We start from the raw sequence: 21,412 nt of genomic DNA, 5'->3' as shown, positions 1-21,412 counted from the left end.
AGAGAAGGGTCATAACTTCAAACTTTAGACGATTTTTTGTTAATCTGCAAAGGGCCAGGGCGTACGGTAAATTGATTTTATTGAAAAGTATGCAGAAGCAGTGTTGGAAGCAGTTTGAAGACTGAAACGGCTATGGAAGGACACTTATTATAATGTTAATATTTCAGTATAATGTTTTCAGAATTGTTTTTCGATAATGTTCGGTACTTAATTTAATCAATTGTTAGACAAAACACACATTCGAATTCAAGGACGGAAAATATGAACAGCGAATGAATGCTTTAGAGTAGATGTGATATTTAAAGGAGGTGATTATTTTTTTACTTTCTCAATTCAAAACAAAAATTCATGAATATTATTATCATTGAATGGTTGGTTAGGTGCTCGGTTTATCTTGTTCCTCCGAACGAAAGATGGAATGTATACAAACCTATGCCTCCTAAGTTTATCGCGGCTATGAGGATGAATCGCGAAATGAAACGAACTGGAAACTTTCAATATATATATATTTTTTATAACATGCTTCACTAAGGAGGTCAAATGACAAGTTGGATTGCTTTCCTTTTTATAATTTGTTAAATTTTATTACGAACGAGGAAAGAATGCATGGCACTTAATGCTGTAATGTTATTGATTAGATCATTGTTTATCTTGTCCGCATCGATTAATCTCCTTATGTTCTTCTTTTTTGTTTTTTCGTCGCGTCCATCTCTTCTGTTATCACAATCGAGACTTCTAGATTATTATTTCTTCTCCCTGCAATTTTAGAAATGTAATTTTTCATGATCATCCAGCGAACGCCTGAGACATTTCAGCAAAATGTCGATTATTCAATGGATGTTGTAAGGTTCCATGTTTTGTTTTTTTTCACTATCTCTTGTTTGGTCGATTTTGAATTTGGGAGTTATTTTTTTTATTTTGCCTTTCGCGACATGTTCGACTAATCGTGACAATACGTTTCAACCTTTCTGCATAAACGTTGAAACGTTTCAACGAACGTTCGTTGAAACGTTTCAACGTTTATGCAGAAAGGTTGAAACGTATTGTCACGATTAGTCGAACATGTCGCGAAAGGCAAAATAAAAAAAATAACTCCCAAATTCAAAATCGACCAAACAAGAGATAGTGAAAAAAAAAAAAACATGGAACCTTACAACATCCATTGAATAATCGACATTTTGCTGAAATGTCTCAGGCGTTCGCTGGATGATCATGAAAAATTACATTTCTAAAATTGCAGGGAGAAGAAATAATAATCTAGAAGTCTCGATTGTGATAACAGAAGAGATGGACGCGACGAAAAAACAAAAAAGAAGAACATAAGGAGATTAATCGATGCGGACAAGATAAACAATGATCTAATCAATAACATTACAGCATTAAGTGCCATGCATTCTTTCCTCGTTCGTAATAAAATTTAACAAATTATAAAAAGGAAAGCAATCCAACTTGTCATTTGACCTCCTTAGTGAAGCATGTTATAAAAAATATATATATATTGAAAGTTTCCAGTTCGTTTCATTTCGCGATTCATCCTCATAGCCGCGATAAACTTAGGAGGCATAGGTTTGTATACATTCCATCTTTCGTTCGGAGGAACAAGATAAACCGAGCACCTAACCAACCATTCAATGATAATAATATTCATGAATTTTTGTTTTGAATTGAGAAAGTAAAAAAATAATCACCTCCTTTAAATATCACATCTACTCTAAAGCATTCATTCGCTGTTCATATTTTCCGTCCTTGAATTCGAATGTGTGTTTTGTCTAACAATTGATTAAATTAAGTACCGAACATTATCGAAAAACAATTCTGAAAACATTATACTGAAATATTAACATTATAATAAGTGTCCTTCCATAGCCGTTTCAGTCTTCAAACTGCTTCCAACACTGCTTCTGCATACTTTTCAATAAAATCAATTTACCGTACGCCCTGGCCCTTTGCAGATTAACAAAAAATCGTCTAAAGTTTGAAGTTATGACCCTTCTCTATACCGTTGCAAGCTTTTTTGTGGTTATTCAAAATACCTCATTTTCGCATATTCAAATATACACCAGTGAAGGGAGTTCATGTCTCATTAGTGATTTTAAATTTTGTATTTTTGGGACCATGCACACACTTCCTAACATTGTTGCTTTGTAGTCGATGAGTTGTGCGGGTACAGATGTGAAGTAGTTAATAAGACCCCACACAGACAAGCCCCCCACCATTTCTTTCCGACATAGTTGTTGTTTTGTTACTAGAAAATTGTTATGATTACAGTACACCTGTATCAGTATAGAATAACATAGTGCCATTTTCTGTTTCTGTTGCCAGCAAAAGCAAATCTGCAGGTCACAGGTTCGAGAAACAAGACATTTTTTAAAAATTCTCCTGCGCATAATATGGACCACCTATAGCAATGATATAATATAGATAACATAACCCTACAGCTCTACAGCACCATGGCGGGCCTTGGCTTACCTACCGACTGCTGGTCTCCCTCCCACACTGTTCCGCCGTCACCTGTTATAGCGTGGAGGTCTCAGACCAGTGTTGGGGTGACGAGTGATCAGCCCGACGAACCCCCAGCCGTTATTGTAGGTCTTCTTGACCAGGTTACGCTCACTCACTCGGAGCTTCCCAATTTCCTCACGATGGTGGGTTGCCACCGGCCCTATACGTAGGCCGAATAAATTCCAACCAGAGCCGGATTCGAACCTACGCCGTCCCGCAGCGAACGATCTCAAGACGAGTGAACGCCTTAACCCGCTCAACTACGGAGGAGGACATATAATATAGATCGTATTAACAAATATACTTCAAAATTATGTAATAAGATTTTGGTTTAGTATTTAATCACAGCGGCAAAACAAACTCTCCATTCGCTTCACAACAGAAGTTAAGTGCATTTTGCATACATGAAGAAGCAGAAATTTACGCCCCGAGGTGTGCTGTTGGAAGACTATACAATAAGACGCAGCATTTTATTCTTTACAATAATAAGTAAGCAGTGGAGTAAAAAATCCTCTGTTTTATTTTGATGTAAAAAAAAGTTTTAGTCCATACATTGATCTGATCCCCCTTGTCCAAAATAATAATAATAATAATAATAATAATAAGCTCCGGTCTCATCTGGAGATTGCAACACTGATATGTCCGTCTATTCAGAAAAAAACAAAAATTTTAACATCCATGGACAATACCGTACAGCAGCTGTTGAGTCCCCCATATGTAAAATTTCTTTTTTTTCCTCGTTAGCTGAACGCGAAGATGAGGATTGGAATATGCTCGAGACTCCCCGTTCATTCGGGTATAACATCTTTCCTTTCTAACACTCCATTTTTTTTCTGTAAGAGGGGGGCATTTCTTTAGATACCAGGAGCACCTGTCTGATGTGACCGCTCTCTGTTTCCAACTTCGCCACTGGACCGTTAACAAAAGCCAATTTCTACGTAATTCATAACCGTTAGTTGATATGTCACAGACGTGATGATGATTCAAGCAGATCACGATACAGCCGTATGCATGTAAAACTATTTTCGTCACACACAGGCAAAAAAATAAAAAGTAACATTTCTCTCCTTCCCTCGCTTTTAGCCATCTTCAAATAAAATAGCATCCAGTATCCTTCTAGATAGGAGGTGAAACATAACTAGCGAAAGTAATGAAATCGAAGTGTGAATTATTTTGTTATGATCTCCCTCCCTTCTTCGCATGCATGTTTCATATCACGCTCGCTGACATTGAAATAAGCAAAAACAATTGCAAGACAGCACAGGTTATAACCCATCGTAACTAGGTCTGTTTTTTTTTTTAAAAAAAATAATAATCGTCAGTCCATATGACAATACTTTTGTGACGTGCACACCCTTTTTTTTTGGTTGTTGTCCGTGATGAAATTTTTTATCATTGATAGGCCGGGGATTGAGCTTCTAACTTTCCACATTTACAAACAATATCGTTTACAATAATACCTTCGCTAGAAAACACAGTACAATAAATATCCTTTTTTATATATAAATATTTTAAGTTATGCAATAACTTTGGACAGCAGCTAATTATCATGGCATTATATTCGCGTCCACGTCTGAAACTAGTCTTTATACACACAGCCAACTCACTCATGCAATATAATATCTGATGTAATATAATACAAACAGCTGTGGAAGGTTGTCGACTCTTCGCGAAACAGGACGTACACGTCAGACTTGTGCAAAAGATAGGGTCGACCCCCTTGTCGATTTTGGTGATGTAAAATACGTGTACGAAATTTGGAGGTCAAGGGTGGGCCAATTGTCAATTTCTTTTCGATAGGATCATCGTAGAAACATGCACTAGCATTGGCTCCTAACAAAATAAACATAGGTTATCATGGTTGAAGCAGCAGCATGATATTGACATTTCGTAGATGTAGTATGATTATTCCTTTATATTTCAATTTATTGATGAGGTAGATAATTATTTACTTTCCAAGTCCAGCATTAAAAATTGCAAATAACTCGAAAACAGTGAGATATTGCGCGAAAATAAATCGAAAAATCTCCCCCAAACACCACCCCTTGTCGATTTTGGGGATGTAGCATATGTATGCCAAAGTTTGGTGGTCCTGAGTTCAAGGGTAAGGGATGTTTGCACACACCCTCCCAAAACTTTTAATCACTCGTAACTTCCGAACATGTAGCCATAGAGAGGTCTGGGGTTTAGTGTGTTGGCCGAGTCTCGGTATCCTCTGTCCTCCCATACCAAAAATTTAGTATAGGGCATCATCATAGAACCAAATTTTCATCAATCGAAAAAATTTTCCAAGTCCTGCACAGCCCGTTTACGTTTGTCGCGACTATCTTGAATTAACTAAGCGAGTCCAGATAGCATTGGCATTATTCTGCCTTCAGTTTTCTTCACAGTAACATCAATTCATATTAACAACTTACGAGAAAACATCATGCATCTCATTTACAACAGAGCAATTTAATATCCTCGTCTAGTACGCTGCACTTCTTTGACATTAGATACAGTGCAGGTGTATCCCGGTGTCAGGCTGGTGAAAAAAAATAACATTCAACCAAGTAGACGAATAGCAGTGTTCAAGTTCAGAAGATTCAACAAATACCTGTCTGCTGCTTTAAACGTTCATTTGATTAGTTAACCACTCACCACGTGGTCATACACCACACCACATATTACACCTCTCCAAGACGTGGTGCAGACACCAAATACACTACATGACACCCAAAATCAACAAGATAGGTTGCACCGTGTAACCAACTAGACGCATGAGTGCAGTCAAAAAGTGCAGCGAACTAGACGGAGCTATGATCAAAATAATCACGTGGCATTCTCTTTGAATCTGACTTCACCCATTTTACCACGCACTCCTGGCAAGGTTATAGAGGCCAGGTATCCTAAAAAACAACAATTATTATTTGTTTGTTTGCATCACAATACAGAAATAATAAGAGGCACGCACGCGTGTGGCACATCATTCCCCCGAGAGAGGTTTACAAAAATCACGATATATAAATATTGACCCCCGGGGACTTGGAAAATTACGATAAGGTGCATTCGTTCACCATTGTTGCCAGCTATAGGTCTCTCTCTCTTTATCTTACAGTAACGTTGGCATCTCTATTTTTTTAGTTGTAGGTGGTTTGCCAACACTCTCTAGTTAATAATACTACATATTATAAACACACACGCACACACATACTGTGTTGCCATCCACCCGAAGATAATACCCGAGGGCGAAACCGTGCAGACGCTCTACGAGAAAAACAAGATAGACGATCTGTTGCAGTACAACGTCCAGGATTCGATGCTTGTGAGAGACGTGTGTTTCTGAAAAACAGACTCGTACAAACAATCGTCTCAACATACTGCCAGAGCGTGTTGCGCGCGGACCAGGTTCGAGGGCACAAATTCAACTTGCATTATTATTTCAGCAAAACATTGCAGAACAAGCGATGTTTGTGTTTTTTACCCGGCACGGAAGTTGATGTTTATCGTGGTGTCACGAATCCCACACTAGGCTGCACAGAAGCTGATCTTCACGTGTATTTCTCATTGGACACGTTTAATGTCACGTGCATACGTAAAATTATGGCCTTGCATAAAAAAATCAAAAAAATTAAGAACAATAAAACTTTGCCGCCGGGCAAACTGCTCAAAATAGACACCAAACAGAACACCCCCGAAGAGATTCGCCCCCCACGTCAATCAATTTTACGTTTAAAAACCGTACGGGAAAACCTTTACTTTTTTGGTTGGGCACCACGCACCCTGGCAGGGTTATAGGGGCCAGGTATCCTAAAAAAACAACAATTATTATTTGTTTGTTTGCGTCACAATACGGAAATAATAAGAAGCACGCACATGTGTGTGTGTGGCACATCGTTCCCCCGAGAGAGGTTTACAAAAATCACAATATACAAACATTGCCGAAGTTGGAAAATTACAATATGGCGCATTCGCTTATTACTGTTGCCAGCTATAAGTCTCTCTCTCTTTATCTTACAGTAACGTTGGTATCTCTATTTTTTTAGTTGCAGGTGGTTTGCACACACTCTCCAGTTAATAATGCTACATATTATACACACGCACGCACACACATACTGTATTGCCATCCACCCATCTCTCTTTTTTTACGGCAGTACGTGTTTGTTGTCGGCTCTTCTTGTTTAGTGTGTATATGTTACGCCAGTATATAAATTGGCTAAGCCTTAAAAAAAAAATAGTAGTTTTTGCTAAGTAAAAAAAAAAAAATTGTAGGTAGGTGTTGGCAGCTGTCGGTTGTTTAATTCTCTCTCTCTCTCTCTCCTCTCTCTTTTGTAAAAAACTATGGCAAAAATACCAGTAGGTTACCAACCTTGCTTTATGCACTGTAACTCAAGCCTCAAGCAAAATTGCCAGCTCTTTGCTTTAGGTTAGGTTAGACCAAAACAAAAACCTTGGTGATTTTTTTCGAGTAAGATGTTGGCAGCACTGCGAGTCCCACTTTTCGGTTGCAGAACTCTCAAGCAAGGTTGCCAACTCCTTGCTTTAGGTTAGGTTAGACCAACAAAAAACCTTGGTGATTTTTTCGAGTAAGAAGTTGGCAACACATGCCTTACGAGAGAAATCCATTAAGGCGATCGAGCTCCAAATGATGATTCGAGCTCCAAATGATGTTGCAGTACCGGGCCACTAGGTCTACTAACATTCGACACTCAATGTGACGACATGACGTATTATGACACTGTAAGAGCTAGTGTTTTCGGTTGAACATGGGATTAGCACCCTCCTGGCCCCTCCCCTGTTTGGATCCCACTTTAAAGTATAAGTTCAATCCCGATTAGTCTGTACATAAGGTGGACTTACAAGACAAACTTTGACTTGACTAGCACCAGTCGGAACAATCTTTGAAACACAATGATGTGCAACACCTTGATACTGGAATTATCTCGACACTGTAATAAGGCCTTACTTCATGAATTGTTCGGTCTTGTCTCGTTACGATTGGATGTTTTGGAAATCATTCGTGGATATTTTGGTACATTTTAGAGGAAACAAAAGTAACAATGATATTCTTATTGTGCGGAGATATGTTGACTAATAGCATATCAACAAAAGTGCGGATAATTATGGGCTTGGCCTAATTCATTTGTGACGACGATACTCTGGGAGTCGTGAGTACTTCGTCAGAAAAGAAAAATTAAAAAACTTGAAGGAACAACTCGGTAGTTTATCAAGGGTTGCGTTTTGTAGTCAAGGGTAGTACTAATCAGAGATTCGATGGTGGCGTGTTTCATTAGAATGACCTTAAGTGAAACCTTTCGAGAGAGAGAGAGAGCGAGTTGTGTGCCAATGCACTCGGGCAATAACTGATTCAACGAAATAGGGAAAATGCGCAGTCCGCTCTCGATCATCATTTTCTCTTCTTAAATCTGCGGGATTAATTCCGGACCTTGTGTCGGAGCGAAAAAGTCGTTTGCTTAGATTTTATCACTTGCGTCATTTGTATTACAGTCAGTGTGCTACGCTCAATCCCGTGTTTCCATACCTCCCCTTCAAAGAGAGAGAGCCGAGGGGGAGAGAGCACTCATCCCCTGCCAACTTTTGCGTGACGCAACAAGAGACGCCAATCCCGGAACCAGTGGTCCATAATGACGCTAATCCCAACCAATAACGGGAGTATCAATGGAATGCCCCGCCGGTGACCCCTCTGCTGCGGGATTGGGCTGTCGTCCCAACGGAGCTCCCATCATCTGCCTTCTGCTTGCTTGTTCTCCTGCTGGTGCGTCCCAGTGGACCAATGTGCACGGTCGCTCTACCACATCCCATATTAGGTTTAGCAGCTCGGGAGTTTATGCAATCCCTTCTTGTGTTTTTCTTTCCTCCTGCAGAGTGGAGCCACACAATTCAATTTCTACTTTTTTTTACTGTACTTCATATACGAGGGTGATTTTTAAAATAAGAGTTATTGCTCTGAAAAAAGAAATTATAAAACTTTTTCCAAATATCAACTGGCTCTAGTAAAATATCCATTCTATTCTCAGAAGTGCGCCCAGAGATTTCATAAGAGTTGGATATGAGCAGTGATGTGTGTGTACGCGTAAATATCAATAGGTTACGCTTTGCTTTGTCCATTTTGATTATATAGTGGGCATAGACGACCTAATGAAATTGATGAGCGTCCCATCATCAATTTCATCATATCATTACTCATCCTAATCCAAAAAGTGGAAGACAGGGAAAGTAAAACAAACCAAATCAACAAATCAATCAGTGTAAACAACACTGATAGCTATACCTGATGGAGGATCACGAAAAGTCGGGGGAAAGCATTCCCGTTCTGATCCCGACTTCGGAAAATAATTTTCCGACTTTTCAGGATCCAGAACGTCAGGAAATTCCAATTCATGGTGTTTTAAATTGGTTAATTCCTCGATGTTTTCTGCTCTATAAGTGTCTGAAAGTTCTTGAAATTAGCAGTTTTCATTCCACGTAATTAAAAAAAATCACTTGAAAAGGAAATAGGATGTAGGATTTAGATTTTCACAGTGTCTGGAAGTTTCTAACATTTCTCGTCCAGAAATACCTTCCCATAAGCACCCAAATGCCAAACCCACTTTCACGTAGTACTCCCTCTACTGCATTATGCAGACTAGCGAGGCTCTGGCGTCTGTACCCACAGCCAATATAATCCTCTGTGGAGCTTGTGTTGTGCCGTCCCTGTATGTTTGTGAGTGTCCCTTCATCCGTGTCATCAACATACATCCCCATCTTCACGATTAGCCAAAAGTGGCAGAAAAGCGAGGTAAACGCAGTAAAAATCGAACTCGGACCGCATGCAAAGAAACCACATGGCTCATTGTCCGCACCTCATCACCATAATTCAATTTTTTGGATCGGTTTTTTCATGCAATTGCTCATTCAACCGCCCTCTGTTCTTCTTTGATCTCCATTTTCCTTTATGCGTTTTTCCTTTTTTTATTAATATTCCGTCTGGAAAGTTGGATAATGTATTCGGACCAGCCTCCTCGCCATTTTCGTCATCCCAAGGCGCGATACGTATACTCTGAAATGGGGCTGCGGTTATTATGAATATAATTTGGTGCTTCATTAAAATTCATACGCTTCCTCCCATATCCGTATGCGGCGCAAATTGAGGGGGGCGAATGGTTCTCCCCCCCCCTTCCTGCATGAGTTTCCCGTTCTTGCCGGCAGGAGGACTTCTGAAAAGCAAAACCATTGCTCGTGAAAGGGGGAGAACCGGAGGGACAAATACGCGGAGGAAAATGTCTGCCTAGGGGTCGTTGGCTTAGAGGTGCCCAGTTCTGGTGGATCAAAACTGCATAGGCAGTATATCCCTCACTCTTCTCCCCCTACATTGATCAATAAAACATGCTGCATTAGCATTTTGTAAACACACTTTCTATCCCTGCTGGATACGATATTTTGTTTCGAATTCTGGTTTAGCATCCCATGTTATTTTCGTTGTTCAATATTTAGAATATCCGAATTGGAAAATGATTTCAATTTGTTCAAAATTTTTTGGCGTATGTTGTCAAATTCTACTCCATTCTACATCCACTGGAAGAACAAAGTTAATGTAAACAAAACCAGTGACTTCTGAGAAATATTTCCTTTTCTATATGTTAGTTATGGTGTCATTTTGCCCATGAATATTTTGGTCGTAGCTCTACAGCTCATAAAGTAGGTTCCATGACTTAAATAGAGCAGCTGCTTTGAGTGGTGTGACTTTATCACTTTTACTGTATTCCTACGCACAAGATTTCTGCACGGTTGCCATCTGAATAATCGGTGGGATTCCTCACAAGTCACTTGTATTTGTTTATATTTACTTCATTCTTACAGCGTACAAGGAATGGTCTAGAAGAGATAGAGGCTACTGTGCCCCTCTCACCTTGGCTCTACAAGAGCCTTGTCACTTTGTTAGTTGAAATGTCCTCTACTAGAAAAAAATAACATTGCAAATTGAGGTGCACTAACTTTTCTACACCAAAGTCTAAATTTTCAACACGCAAGTCTGTTCACTACGGTTGCGAGACGTTTCGGATTGTGCCCCGAAAACTATCGTAGATCTACTAAGATTGGAAGGCTAGTAGACCCTGTTAACATTACTAAAATGCCGCTTAGATCATGTTTCTAGGAAGGATGTTAGAGGAGGGGGGTGCACGGCAACTCCCTCAAGTCCATGGCCTATATCGTTTTGTGTTTGATCTCTAATACGTTACAAGACGGCAAGCTGTAAGTAAATTTGTGTATAAAATAAGTTATAGAATATTGTGTACATTTGTTATATTTATTATGGGATGACTGGACTTGGTGCCAGTCCTGTATATTCTTAGAAACTCTCAGGAATCTCCACATTTGGTGAAATTTGATGTACAGTCACAGTCAATAAAAATGGGCCACCCAGATCCTGAAATATTCGCTTCCCTGCATAAATTGTTATGTATGTTGCCTAACTCTATAGCGGTGGTAGAAGTTGCCTTTGAAAATTTGCTATTAAAATCCACTTATCGCCGTAGAGTTAGGCAACACACATAACGGCTTACTAGGAAGCGAGTATTTTAGGATCTAGGTGGTGTCCCATTTTTATTACTGGTGCCTGTAAATGAACTCTAACTCTATTTGTACAGTATCGATTGGATTTCAGCATATTATTTTTTCTTTTATTGCAGCTATACGGTTAGTGTGGGAGTAGTAGACAAATTGGCGCTGTACTGCGGAGGTGTCCGTGATCCTATTGGTGGCGATCCACAGGCTGCTGCTTTCCTGCTAAATGGATTGGAACTTATTACAGCCCTGGCGAATCGGCTTACTGCAAGGTAAGTTCTCAGATTTTAATTGATTAGCGACATTTAATTATTTTTGTTTTGCATATGGGACACTGAGACGTGAATATTCATATTTTCTCAGCTATTCTTTGCATCTAGAAAATACAATGATCTGCTATTCTTGGGGTTATTTACCTACAAATCCTATGTCAGTACAGTTCTTATATCATACCAAACATCTTTAAAACACTAAATTAGTGAGGTTTTTGGTGTTGATGTTAATGTTCTCGCTCTGATTGAACCAAGGATTGAAACCAGTTGAACTAGGATATGTGTCGGGACAAGATTTGCAAATTCGTCTCATTTGTGAGAAGGTCTGTCTCGATCTTTGATCCGTCGTCGCCTTGTAATCAAGGAGTCCCGGGTTCGATACCAGGTGGAAGCACATAGTGGTTCGGATCCCACTTTAAACTGTAGGTCCAGTCCCGATTAGCCTTTCTGTGCATAAAGTGGACTTAAAACAACAATTCAATTCAATCGATCTTTCATCGAGTAGGAAGTCCTCGTACCGTTCTCGTATCAGCCTCGTAAAGCAACTATATGTCTCATAGTGTAACGGATGATCTTCTCTAAAGATACTCAAATGTCGACCTCTTTTCCACGTAGTACACTGAGGTACAGCGCCTTGAATAACGTAGTGTGGAAATCGGCGCTGTTCTGGGGTCTCTGGCTGGTTCCACTCGAATATGATACCGCTAGAGGCGCTGCTGTCGGTACAGCTGCATGGTATTCGTCTGCTTATAATGGAAGTAAATGGAGTTTTCGCTGCAACGTCAGGTTCTTTTACATGAAGCATTTCTATGAATGTGATAATTGCTATGATATTTGGTATAATTGTTGCGAAGATATTAACGAACATACATTCTAGACAGTCGACCACGTCCTGTTATCGTTACTTTCATTCTAATAACAAGGGGGGAAAATACGCGTGAAATGCTCTTGGTAACTAAATTTTTTTGTATGAATTAGGTTCATTATTATTATCATCATCATAATTTGTTTTAAAGAATACACACTGAAGCATTTGTATTTTTGGTCTCTTTTCTTCCGCTTTAAACTAATCGCGGCGATGATGAATGATGATTGCATGAAACGACAAGGAGAAACCCACAAAACTTCCTTAGTGGCATCAACATGAGTGTAAGGAAACTTTCAGACCAATTGGAAAAGCGACACGGGATGTTCACACTGATGTAACTAGTGACACAGACACTTCCAGACTGTAAAATAGCATTCATTGCGCATGAGGCTCCAAACAGCAAACGACACGTTCATATGCCATATTCGCGTTCTACTTGTTACTTCGGTCTGAAAGCTCCTTAAAGGAAGGGTGCTCAGACCGAAGCGACGCGCCACAGAGGGAGTTCCCAACTAAGTGACAAGCGACATGGTGCCTTCAGTGTATTAGCAAGCGTTTGTTGCTAATCATGCGAACAGCAGATCTAGGCGACACGATAAGCCACACGTGTCGCTCATACTAGGCCCTTTTCCTCAATAGCTTGCAATGTGTTGCCGTGGTTTGTTGTTCGCGCATGCGCAATGCAATGAGTGTCTTGTTTTAGGGAGATTGCGCACCCAAGCGGCACGCGACACTTATCGTTTGAGGATTTCACCAACCGAACGCTGGCCTATGCTTCCCGTCATGCCGCTACGATGTGAAATGTTGCTCTTGATTGGCTCGTTTCCAAGTGACATGTGTCGCGTGTCGCTTCGGTATAAAAGTTGCCTTGGACAGAAGGACCCTTGTCGCTTTGGTTTGAAATCCCCGTATCGTTTGTCGCGTGTCGCTTTGATCTAAAATCTCCTTTAGGAAATGGTGCATTTAGAGCTTGTGTTCCTACGGTTCGAAAGGCTGCATTGATTACCAACTGCTCGCTTCCAAGCGACACTTGTGGTTAGTTGCCTCGGTATGAAATATATCTCAGGATACTATTTATATTCTAATAACATAGAAAAATAAACTCTAGTACACAATCCAACACCTGACGTCCGGAATCACATTACGGTGTTTCTTTTTGTGTTACGCATGCTATTTATTTATTTATTTTATTTTACTTTTCTTTCCAAGTTAATGCCATTTCGTGACTACAAATCACTCAACAAATACAACTGTTTCCATCAATTCACGTACCGCCTTTCAAGACAAACAAATCTACACAACATATTCCAAAAACTAACTAAGCCGCATTACTTTCATAAGAAAATTAGGAGCTGTGCTGATCGCACTGCCATCTATGTTGTCATCCGACTCGGGAACTAGTTTCTTGGGTCGTTTTCCACACTACGTTATTCAAGGCGCTGTAACTGAGGACTGCATTTTTGTAGGCTGACGAGGCACTGGCGCCTAGAGCCGCACCATGCTAATCCTCTGTGGGATTGTGTCGTCAATGTGCGTTTGTCCCTTCACCAGCCTCATGTTGTCGCCATTCATCACCATTAGCCTAAAGTGGCTGAAAAACGACGAAAAGAAAATCAACAGCAAGTTTCAGTCTCGTCTCTAGCCTAAAATTGTATGTTGTATTACAGCCCAAACTAAGCGTAGAGAGAGAATCATTACTGCAAACAACTTTTCTTAATACATTTTTGTATTTGACGCATTGTTTCGACGTTGCGAACCCCCGGTTACATAATTTTATACTGAATGTATGTAAATACGGTTTACAGGTTCACAGCTGCCACAAGTGGATTAACTTAGCAATTGCGTTGAACGAAAAAATAGTTTTGGTAAAGGGAAAACTACCCCTTGCTCATTACAAAATGTCGTGAATGCATATGGGAATGTAGAGATAGTGCCACGCTCATTGACAGAGTCGGTCATTTGCACATGTGATCAGCACCAGACTCCAGTCGCCTTTATTCCCAGGGTTGTCTCGGAGAGGAGTCTAAAGCATAGATGTTCAATAAACAATTTACTTGCGTGAGGTGAGATTCAGTAATCTGACTTGCCGAGTTGGATTTGATTGTTCCACAGTGGAAATAGTACGCGCATGTGTACTACTTCCCTCTGCTACACATAATGTAAGAACTATGTTCGATTCCTGGAAAGGGCATTATCGGGTGGGAATTTTTGCGGCAATGTCCCTGCATAAAAGTGCCTCTTGGCACATCCTGCCTCTAATCTGACAGGAGCTGGGGTTAAAGACGGAGTGTGGAACTGATCACATCACCTCCATTCTGATGTGCTTGTCCCTGCGTCCACACCACGATACGCCTCAGGAGAATGCTTTTAGGCGTGTTTACGATGTACACTATCTACCAAAAAGTAATTGAGCACCTACCAGAAATGTTTGTCCGGTGGTGCTGTAACACCAACCACCCTCTGAGGTATGCTCTCGACTAGGTTGTGGAGGACGTCTTCTGGAATGTTCTGCCATTCGTCTTATAAAATCTCTGACAGGTGGACAAGTCCCTTTGGCCTCATCTCTCGAGACCTCACCCGCCGGTCCAGATAACCTACAGACACGGGGTGCCCAATTATGTTTTCGTAGATCGCATTATTAAGCATTCATTCTAGTCGTCACAATGAAACAAAGAAGGTCGGAAGGCTACCTTTAAAAGATAGAATAATTTCGGCGTGTGCACTGTATGGTAAATACTAAGATACTTCAATCGGTCCGGGTTCGAGTCCAGGCCAGGGCATGAGTGTTTAGGTGGGAGTAATGTCCCAGCATGGAGCACCCACCTTCTACTACATAGGTACCTGGGGGCACCAATAATTCTAGGATAAGGCAACCAGAACCTGGTGCTGATCACCACCTTCAAAATGGTCGAGACTGTGAATGTTTGGGCTCTACCTCCATACTCGACCCCATATGACTTCACGGCATGTTCTAATGAGGAGGCTAGCGTCGTCGCCTTGTAATCAAGGGGTCCCGGGTTCGATACCCGATGGAGGCACATAGTGGTTCGGATCCCACTTTAAACTGTAGGTTCAGTCCCGATTAGCCTTACTGTGCATAAGTGGACTTAGAACACCAACTCAATCGATCAATCAATGTAATGAGGACAGGGGCGGAAGTGGTTAGCCTAACGTTCTACATAGTCCGATGTTCCGGGGTCGAACATTAAAGCATGGATATATCACTGTGTTTGTTCATCTTCATTATCGCAATTTACCCAAGGAATAGAATAGCCGAATAGAAAGAGCGAGAAACTAACTACATATATTATTGATTTTATACTCCAACTGTTAGTAGAAAATAATTGTTAAGTCAGCGAACATTGCGTTTTTTTCTGAGAATTTCAGTAGCTTCGTACCTTGACAGAGAACTCTTTTTCACGTTATTCTCTGCTCGCTATTTTGTTCTCACATTTGTCTCGGAACATGAATTTATTATTCTGAAAACTTCGTTCGCGATTACATGCAATGTTATTTCGTGGTCGCTGCCACAGTACCCTTCCGCTATGTGTTACCTCAGATAGATTCGTCTTCTCGAATTTACCGTTTGCCCGGGTCGCAGCAACGGGACAGTCCCAGGGGTCACACGCCAATTACCCAGACAGCCGACACCAGCGCCGACCTTCAAATTAACATTGACATAAATGAATTTGTTTGCGTCGATCCTTAATTCGCTGCACCTAATTATAACCTCCTTGTTTCCGACTCTGGCTTTAAGCGTTCTGGAACAGTCAGTCGAGCAGCTGAACCTTATCGAAACTAAAGGCGGTAGTTGAGAAGGTTGGAAAACATTCGGCATTACCTCAGGGCCCTTCCTCAATGATCGAATTTCTTTTGGATATTAGTGCAACAAATGTTATCGTAAATCGTTGCGATGTAGTCCATAGACGTTCTCATTTGTTTAAACAGGAAAGCCATGCATGTTTTCATGGGAAGACAAAGCAAAGGATTTTTCTCTGTAGAACAGTGTTGCCACCTTCAATAGACTGCTTTAATTTAATCACCTTGTTTGTGCGACAGCTCGCACCGGTCTTATTTGATTGATTTAGTATTTTACTTCGTTTTTCTTCCAGTATTGGCCAATCGCGACGATGGTGATGAATGGTGATAAGATTAGATGGATGAAACATATAAGGACGACAAACACAACATGAGCTGTGAGTCCAGACGCCAGAGCCTCGTTATTAATCTGCAAAATGTGGAGGTTGACATTTTGGTGTCTGCAGAAAGAGTCATTCCCTTACCCCCAATTATTGACTTAAAAAGCTGTCGTAGGTTGAAACGGATGTTTATCCTTCTCACATACGTTGTGTTGTAATAATTCATGTTTTCTGGTAGAGGTCAGTCAATCCCATACGAGCCATTGTTCTTAATTAAGCATTAATTAATTAATATTGCGGGTATTCTTGTTCTGTTTATCCATTTAATGTATCCCGTTTAGTTTAATACAGTTTCTGCATTGGTTAACCATGTTCTTTCACAATAATAATATCACATGAATATCAGATCGGGACTCTTGGCCCACCCTGTATATTAGGTAGATGTGCATTTTTGGACTTCTCTGTCGGAAACTTCATATCGTTATGTATATATCATTAAAGACTACTACTATATATGCATAGAACTTAGTATGGGCTTAAATTATGTGTGTTTAATAATGAATATTATTAATATGAGGCGTTGCGGATACGAAGGGCGAACTCAACAAACGTACATTGTGAGGGAAATGCGTTTCAAATTGTCAGGCACAGTGTGAACTCTACAAAATTTGGTAACAGTAGATCGGAACGTTTCTTGCGTGATTTCCAAAGTTTTTTTGTGGAGTTCGCACTGTGCCTGACAACTTGAAACGAATTTCCCTCACAATGCACGTTTGTTGAGTTCGCCCTTCATATCCGCAACGCCTCATATGTATACAACACTATATAAGTTATAAGCCATGTTAACATATAAATATATATATCCAAATTTTCCCCTCTCCTCCTCAAAAACAGCTTAGCTACATCCCTGCCTGCAAACTTCGTGTATGTAAATGATACGCAAATGATCGTAATATAATTTCATTAATATTGTGAGGCAGAATATATGACATGACAGAATATTCCAGATAGATTCACTAAGTACAAACGTAAAACGAATCGTCAAAGGGAATACATTGAAGGTATTAAATTTCAGTTTCGTTTTTCAATCCTCCTTCCCAGTTCACCTCGTGTTTCTCATTAGATATTGTTACTGCCTGAGAAAACGACTAAAAGCAAACCATTGCAAGACAATGGAAACTAGCTCATCATTGTCAAGCGCACCTGGCCGCACGGCGTCGTAGATAGATACTGATTGCGAGACAGCGAACACGGAGACCCATTCTTTCTGTCATATGAAATTATAGCTCCCGGCTTCCCTACGGGCACTGCCATTTTCTAAAGTAGCTCTTCGCAATGGAAGGTTAAGTTAATGCAACTACTTGGCGGATGCTGCCTGGGAGGCATCCGTTTGCTTGCGAATATCAAACGAGAAAACATTGTGAAGTAGCAGCAAATTTCTTCCAAAATGTTCGACAGAAAAGTACAACTGTTTGTATCAAAGATGCTTCTCTTTTTTACCCTCACGATGTTAATTTTTTCGTTGTTACATTCTTATTTTGAACCAGATATAAACTAATTCCAAAATATGCTTTTCGTGATTGATGAAATGCTTGAGTATTTCCATTGACCATAGTTTAAAAATGTGAGAGCTAACTTCCGTGGCGGAGTGGTTATCACAGCGCGCTACGAAGACAAGGGTCCCGAGTTCGAATCCCGGCCTGTACATGGGTGTTCTTTGTGAGTTATTTAATCCATTTTATCACTCATCCTCAACGTCGCGATTAGCCAGGAGTGTAAGAAAAGCGACGCTAAATAACAAAAATGAATCAACATTTTGAGATATCAAGTGTTGATTGATTGATTTGATTTATTTTACTTCACTTTTCTACCCTTTTGGTCAATCACGAAGATGAGGATTAGTGATGAACTTGATTACGGGATACTCACAAAGAACTCCCATGTCCAGGCCGGCATTCGAACCGGGATCCCTGGCGTTGTAGCACGCTGTGATAACCACTCCGTTACGGAGGTCGGTGAGAATTCAAGTGTGTATTGACAACATCTCGAATGGCGTTCTCTTGTCTCTCGAGTATCAAACTCTATCGATCGTTTATTATTATTATTTAGTTTTTACTCTTGGAATTTCAATTGCCTCAGGTAATCTCCAGTCCCTTTGCAAATTCAGACTTGCTCAGGGGACGATGAATCAAGTTGGTGACCTTCCTCAAAGCAGAGAAATGTGCTTCAGATGTTTAAATATGATGACGTCGCCTCGGTGACCGAGTGCGTTGAGTTCTGGAATCAACGACGGTCTTATTTTCGAGTCCTGATATGGCTATTATTTGTGAGTGTCCCTTCATAAGTTTTCATCTAATCGTCAATCATCCTGATCGCCACTATTAGTCTAAAGAGGCTAGATGCTCCTTTTGTCCATCAAGTAAAGAGTTAATAAAGCATAATCTCGATGAATTGTCTAAAAAATAAAAAAAAAATACCACGTTTTCAAGTTCATGATTATTTTTTCAACTATACAGATTTAATTACAGCGTGACTTACACCTTGTGCAAAAACATTATTAAGAATACATAAGTGATTAGTGTTCACTTACGTTTATTATTGTTGGTTCTGTCCCATATTTAATTTTCGTACACAATATTCCCAATGTTTCTGTCTTCATTAAGTGAGATGACTTGAATGCTGGATCATCTCACTTGAAGAAAACTGTTTAGAAAAATTGGAAATATTGTGTACAAAAAACATGTATGTTCCAGAACCAATAAATTTGTTAAAATAAATTGAAGTCTACTTTATGCACATGTAGGCTAATCGGCACTGGACCTACATTTGAAAGTGGGACCGAGCCAGTATGTGCCTCCAACTGGTATCTAATCCGGGGCCTTTGATTGCAAGGTGAGGGCGTTACCACTACGCCATCGGAGAGAGCCAATAATAGTGTGGGAATTATCACTTATGTTATTTATATTTTATAAAAATTCAGTTTGTATTTCGAAAAAAATGTGCACAAGGTTATTGTTACTATTATTTATTTTAGTATCATTACAATTTTATAAGGGGCATGAGATTAATAATAGAAGTAAGTTTTCGGTGGATGAAAAGTTTGGTAACTACTAGTATTAAGGATATAGGCTCGAAAACCTTCCGTTTAATATTTCACAGTGTAGAATGTCACGAAACTTTGGCGCATGGTTTTTAGAAAATTTCATTGTATCTATTCTGAAGCAATTCTCGTGAATCATATACAGCATTATATCAGTACTGTAGACACAAATGAAGAATTTGAAATTACATTATTGTGTGTATGGTTCCGTTTGAGTGTACATAAATTCTCTCTCGTTTTTATTCCCAGCATCCGAGGTGGTATGACCCGACGTGGCGAGGACCCAACGCAACTGGTTGCCGCCTTGCAGGTAACGGAGCTCGTAGGGGCAGTCTCCATGCTGTACGGGATGCTGCTGCACCAGGGCGCACCGTCCAGAGGCAGCAGTTCGCCGCCTCCGACGCTTCCCGCCCATACCATAGCAGTAACCATAGCAACCATTCGTTTGCTGAATCGCGTTGCCGAGCTGGATCTCCACATGTTTCAGGTAAGTACAGATGCACATGGACAGCTTGCGGGAAAACAAAATGGTAGAAGAATTGCCCATTGCTGTTGTGATACTCTTTTACATCCTGCGTACTCCCAATCTGTACTGTTGTGCTGATTCTGGAGCAAACGTTGTCCACTGTTTCGTTTACCCCTTTATTTAATTCTTGAATCTCACGTTCCATAAAACAAAAGAGAATGGATATGGTAATGGGCAGTTTGCTTACTATTACATTTACCGCGTAGAGTCGCCGTCTCGATAACCGAGCGCGTTGAGTTGGCGACTCATAAGTCTCGCCATTGAAAGATTTAAGTTCCAGGCCAGAGTTTCTATGCAAATGCTCATTCGACATTGTTTGGGCGGATGTAATTGAATGATTTCACGACCCAAATTAGCTTTGAAATGAGGGCCTTTTTCCATTCGCACCTTCCTCCCCCCACTCATTCGACCTCCGTGCGGTGCGGACTTCCGGCCTGCACGCTGGAAGGGGGAGCCGCATGCGTTGAAAATTTAAAAAAATACTTTTAAAGAAACTACCTCCTGTTTCTTCTTCTGCCATGAGTACACTCATACACTGCACTGTTACTCACTAATCAGATGATGGAGAAGTTTCCCACTGCGCAAACGCGACCGACGAAGCCTCATGCCTCGCCCACTCCCTCTTTTCAGTCCATTTTACATCGCTATAGGATCGCTGATTGCTCAGCAGTCCACACTTTCATACGAGAGTGCTCTTCCATAAATACGGCAGGTTGATCTGGTTGGCCTAATCTACCCACTAATCTCCATTTTCGCGATTGACGTAAAAATTAGAAAAGTACAATAGCATACTCTTTTGAGGATATGCGCTTCCTTTAGAATTTTCTAGAAGTAACGCAGGAGGTGCCGAATTTTTTCAAATGATTACTACTACTTTAAAAAAACTGTGTGAAATATATACTAGACCCATGTAATATTTCATCGCAAAATTTAAAGAATTTGATTTTTCCGATTTTTCTAGTTCCTTATTTGGATTATGACCCCATGAAATGCTTGCGTATGACATAACTGCCAACGATTTTTTTAAAGATAACTGGTGATGCGAAGTTACTGCGACTTCATCATTAGAAATACCAGAAATTCATGCATTGCCTCATTTATCTACACGAAAATAACAGTAATGTTTTGATAATCCAACCCTTTTTAAAATAATTTATGAAAGGCGTCTGGAATTTTATTGTGCTCAATTTTTTTGTACACCCAGCAGCTGAAGGGTTCGTACCGCCTCTTGTGACTGGTGTATATATACATAAACCCTTTTGTTATTGCTTAGAATAATTGATTGATTTCTAACTTTTGAAGTTTCCATATGCTAGGGGAATTTTCCAGCACCACCTATATTACGGGTGCTCTTCCATTATTGCTATATCCATTCGTATTGGCAATGATAGTATTCAGCTATCAGGAACAATTGATTGCATTGAACTCTTTAAATGGAACGTCCGTAATGGCTGAATGCAA

At 40.2% G+C, this 21,412-nt stretch overlaps 1 protein-coding gene across 4 annotated transcripts in view; it reads left to right on the top strand.

Moving 5' to 3' along the window:
* ssp3 (SCAPER domain-containing protein short spindle 3) overlaps window positions 1–21,412 on the top strand; it is a 212,984-nt gene that overhangs the window by 167,437 nt on the left and 24,135 nt on the right. For all 4 annotated transcript variants that reach the window (XM_083130793.1, XM_083130792.1, XM_083130790.1 and 1 more), the window contains 2 exons: window positions 11,172–11,318; window positions 19,675–19,912. In XM_083130793.1, the coding sequence (XP_082986919.1) occupies window positions 11,172–11,318; window positions 19,675–19,912 (385 nt within the window). The remainder of the gene's footprint in view (window positions 1–11,171; window positions 11,319–19,674; window positions 19,913–21,412) is intronic.

This window comes from Lepisma saccharinum, chromosome 11, assembly GCF_977018435.1.
Source record: "Lepisma saccharinum chromosome 11, izLepSacc3.1, whole genome shotgun sequence".
NCBI lineage: Eukaryota > Metazoa > Arthropoda > Insecta > Zygentoma > Lepismatidae > Lepisma > Lepisma saccharinum.
The sequence above is the reverse complement of the archived record's forward strand: the minus strand, read 5'-3'. Positions and strand labels throughout refer to the sequence as shown.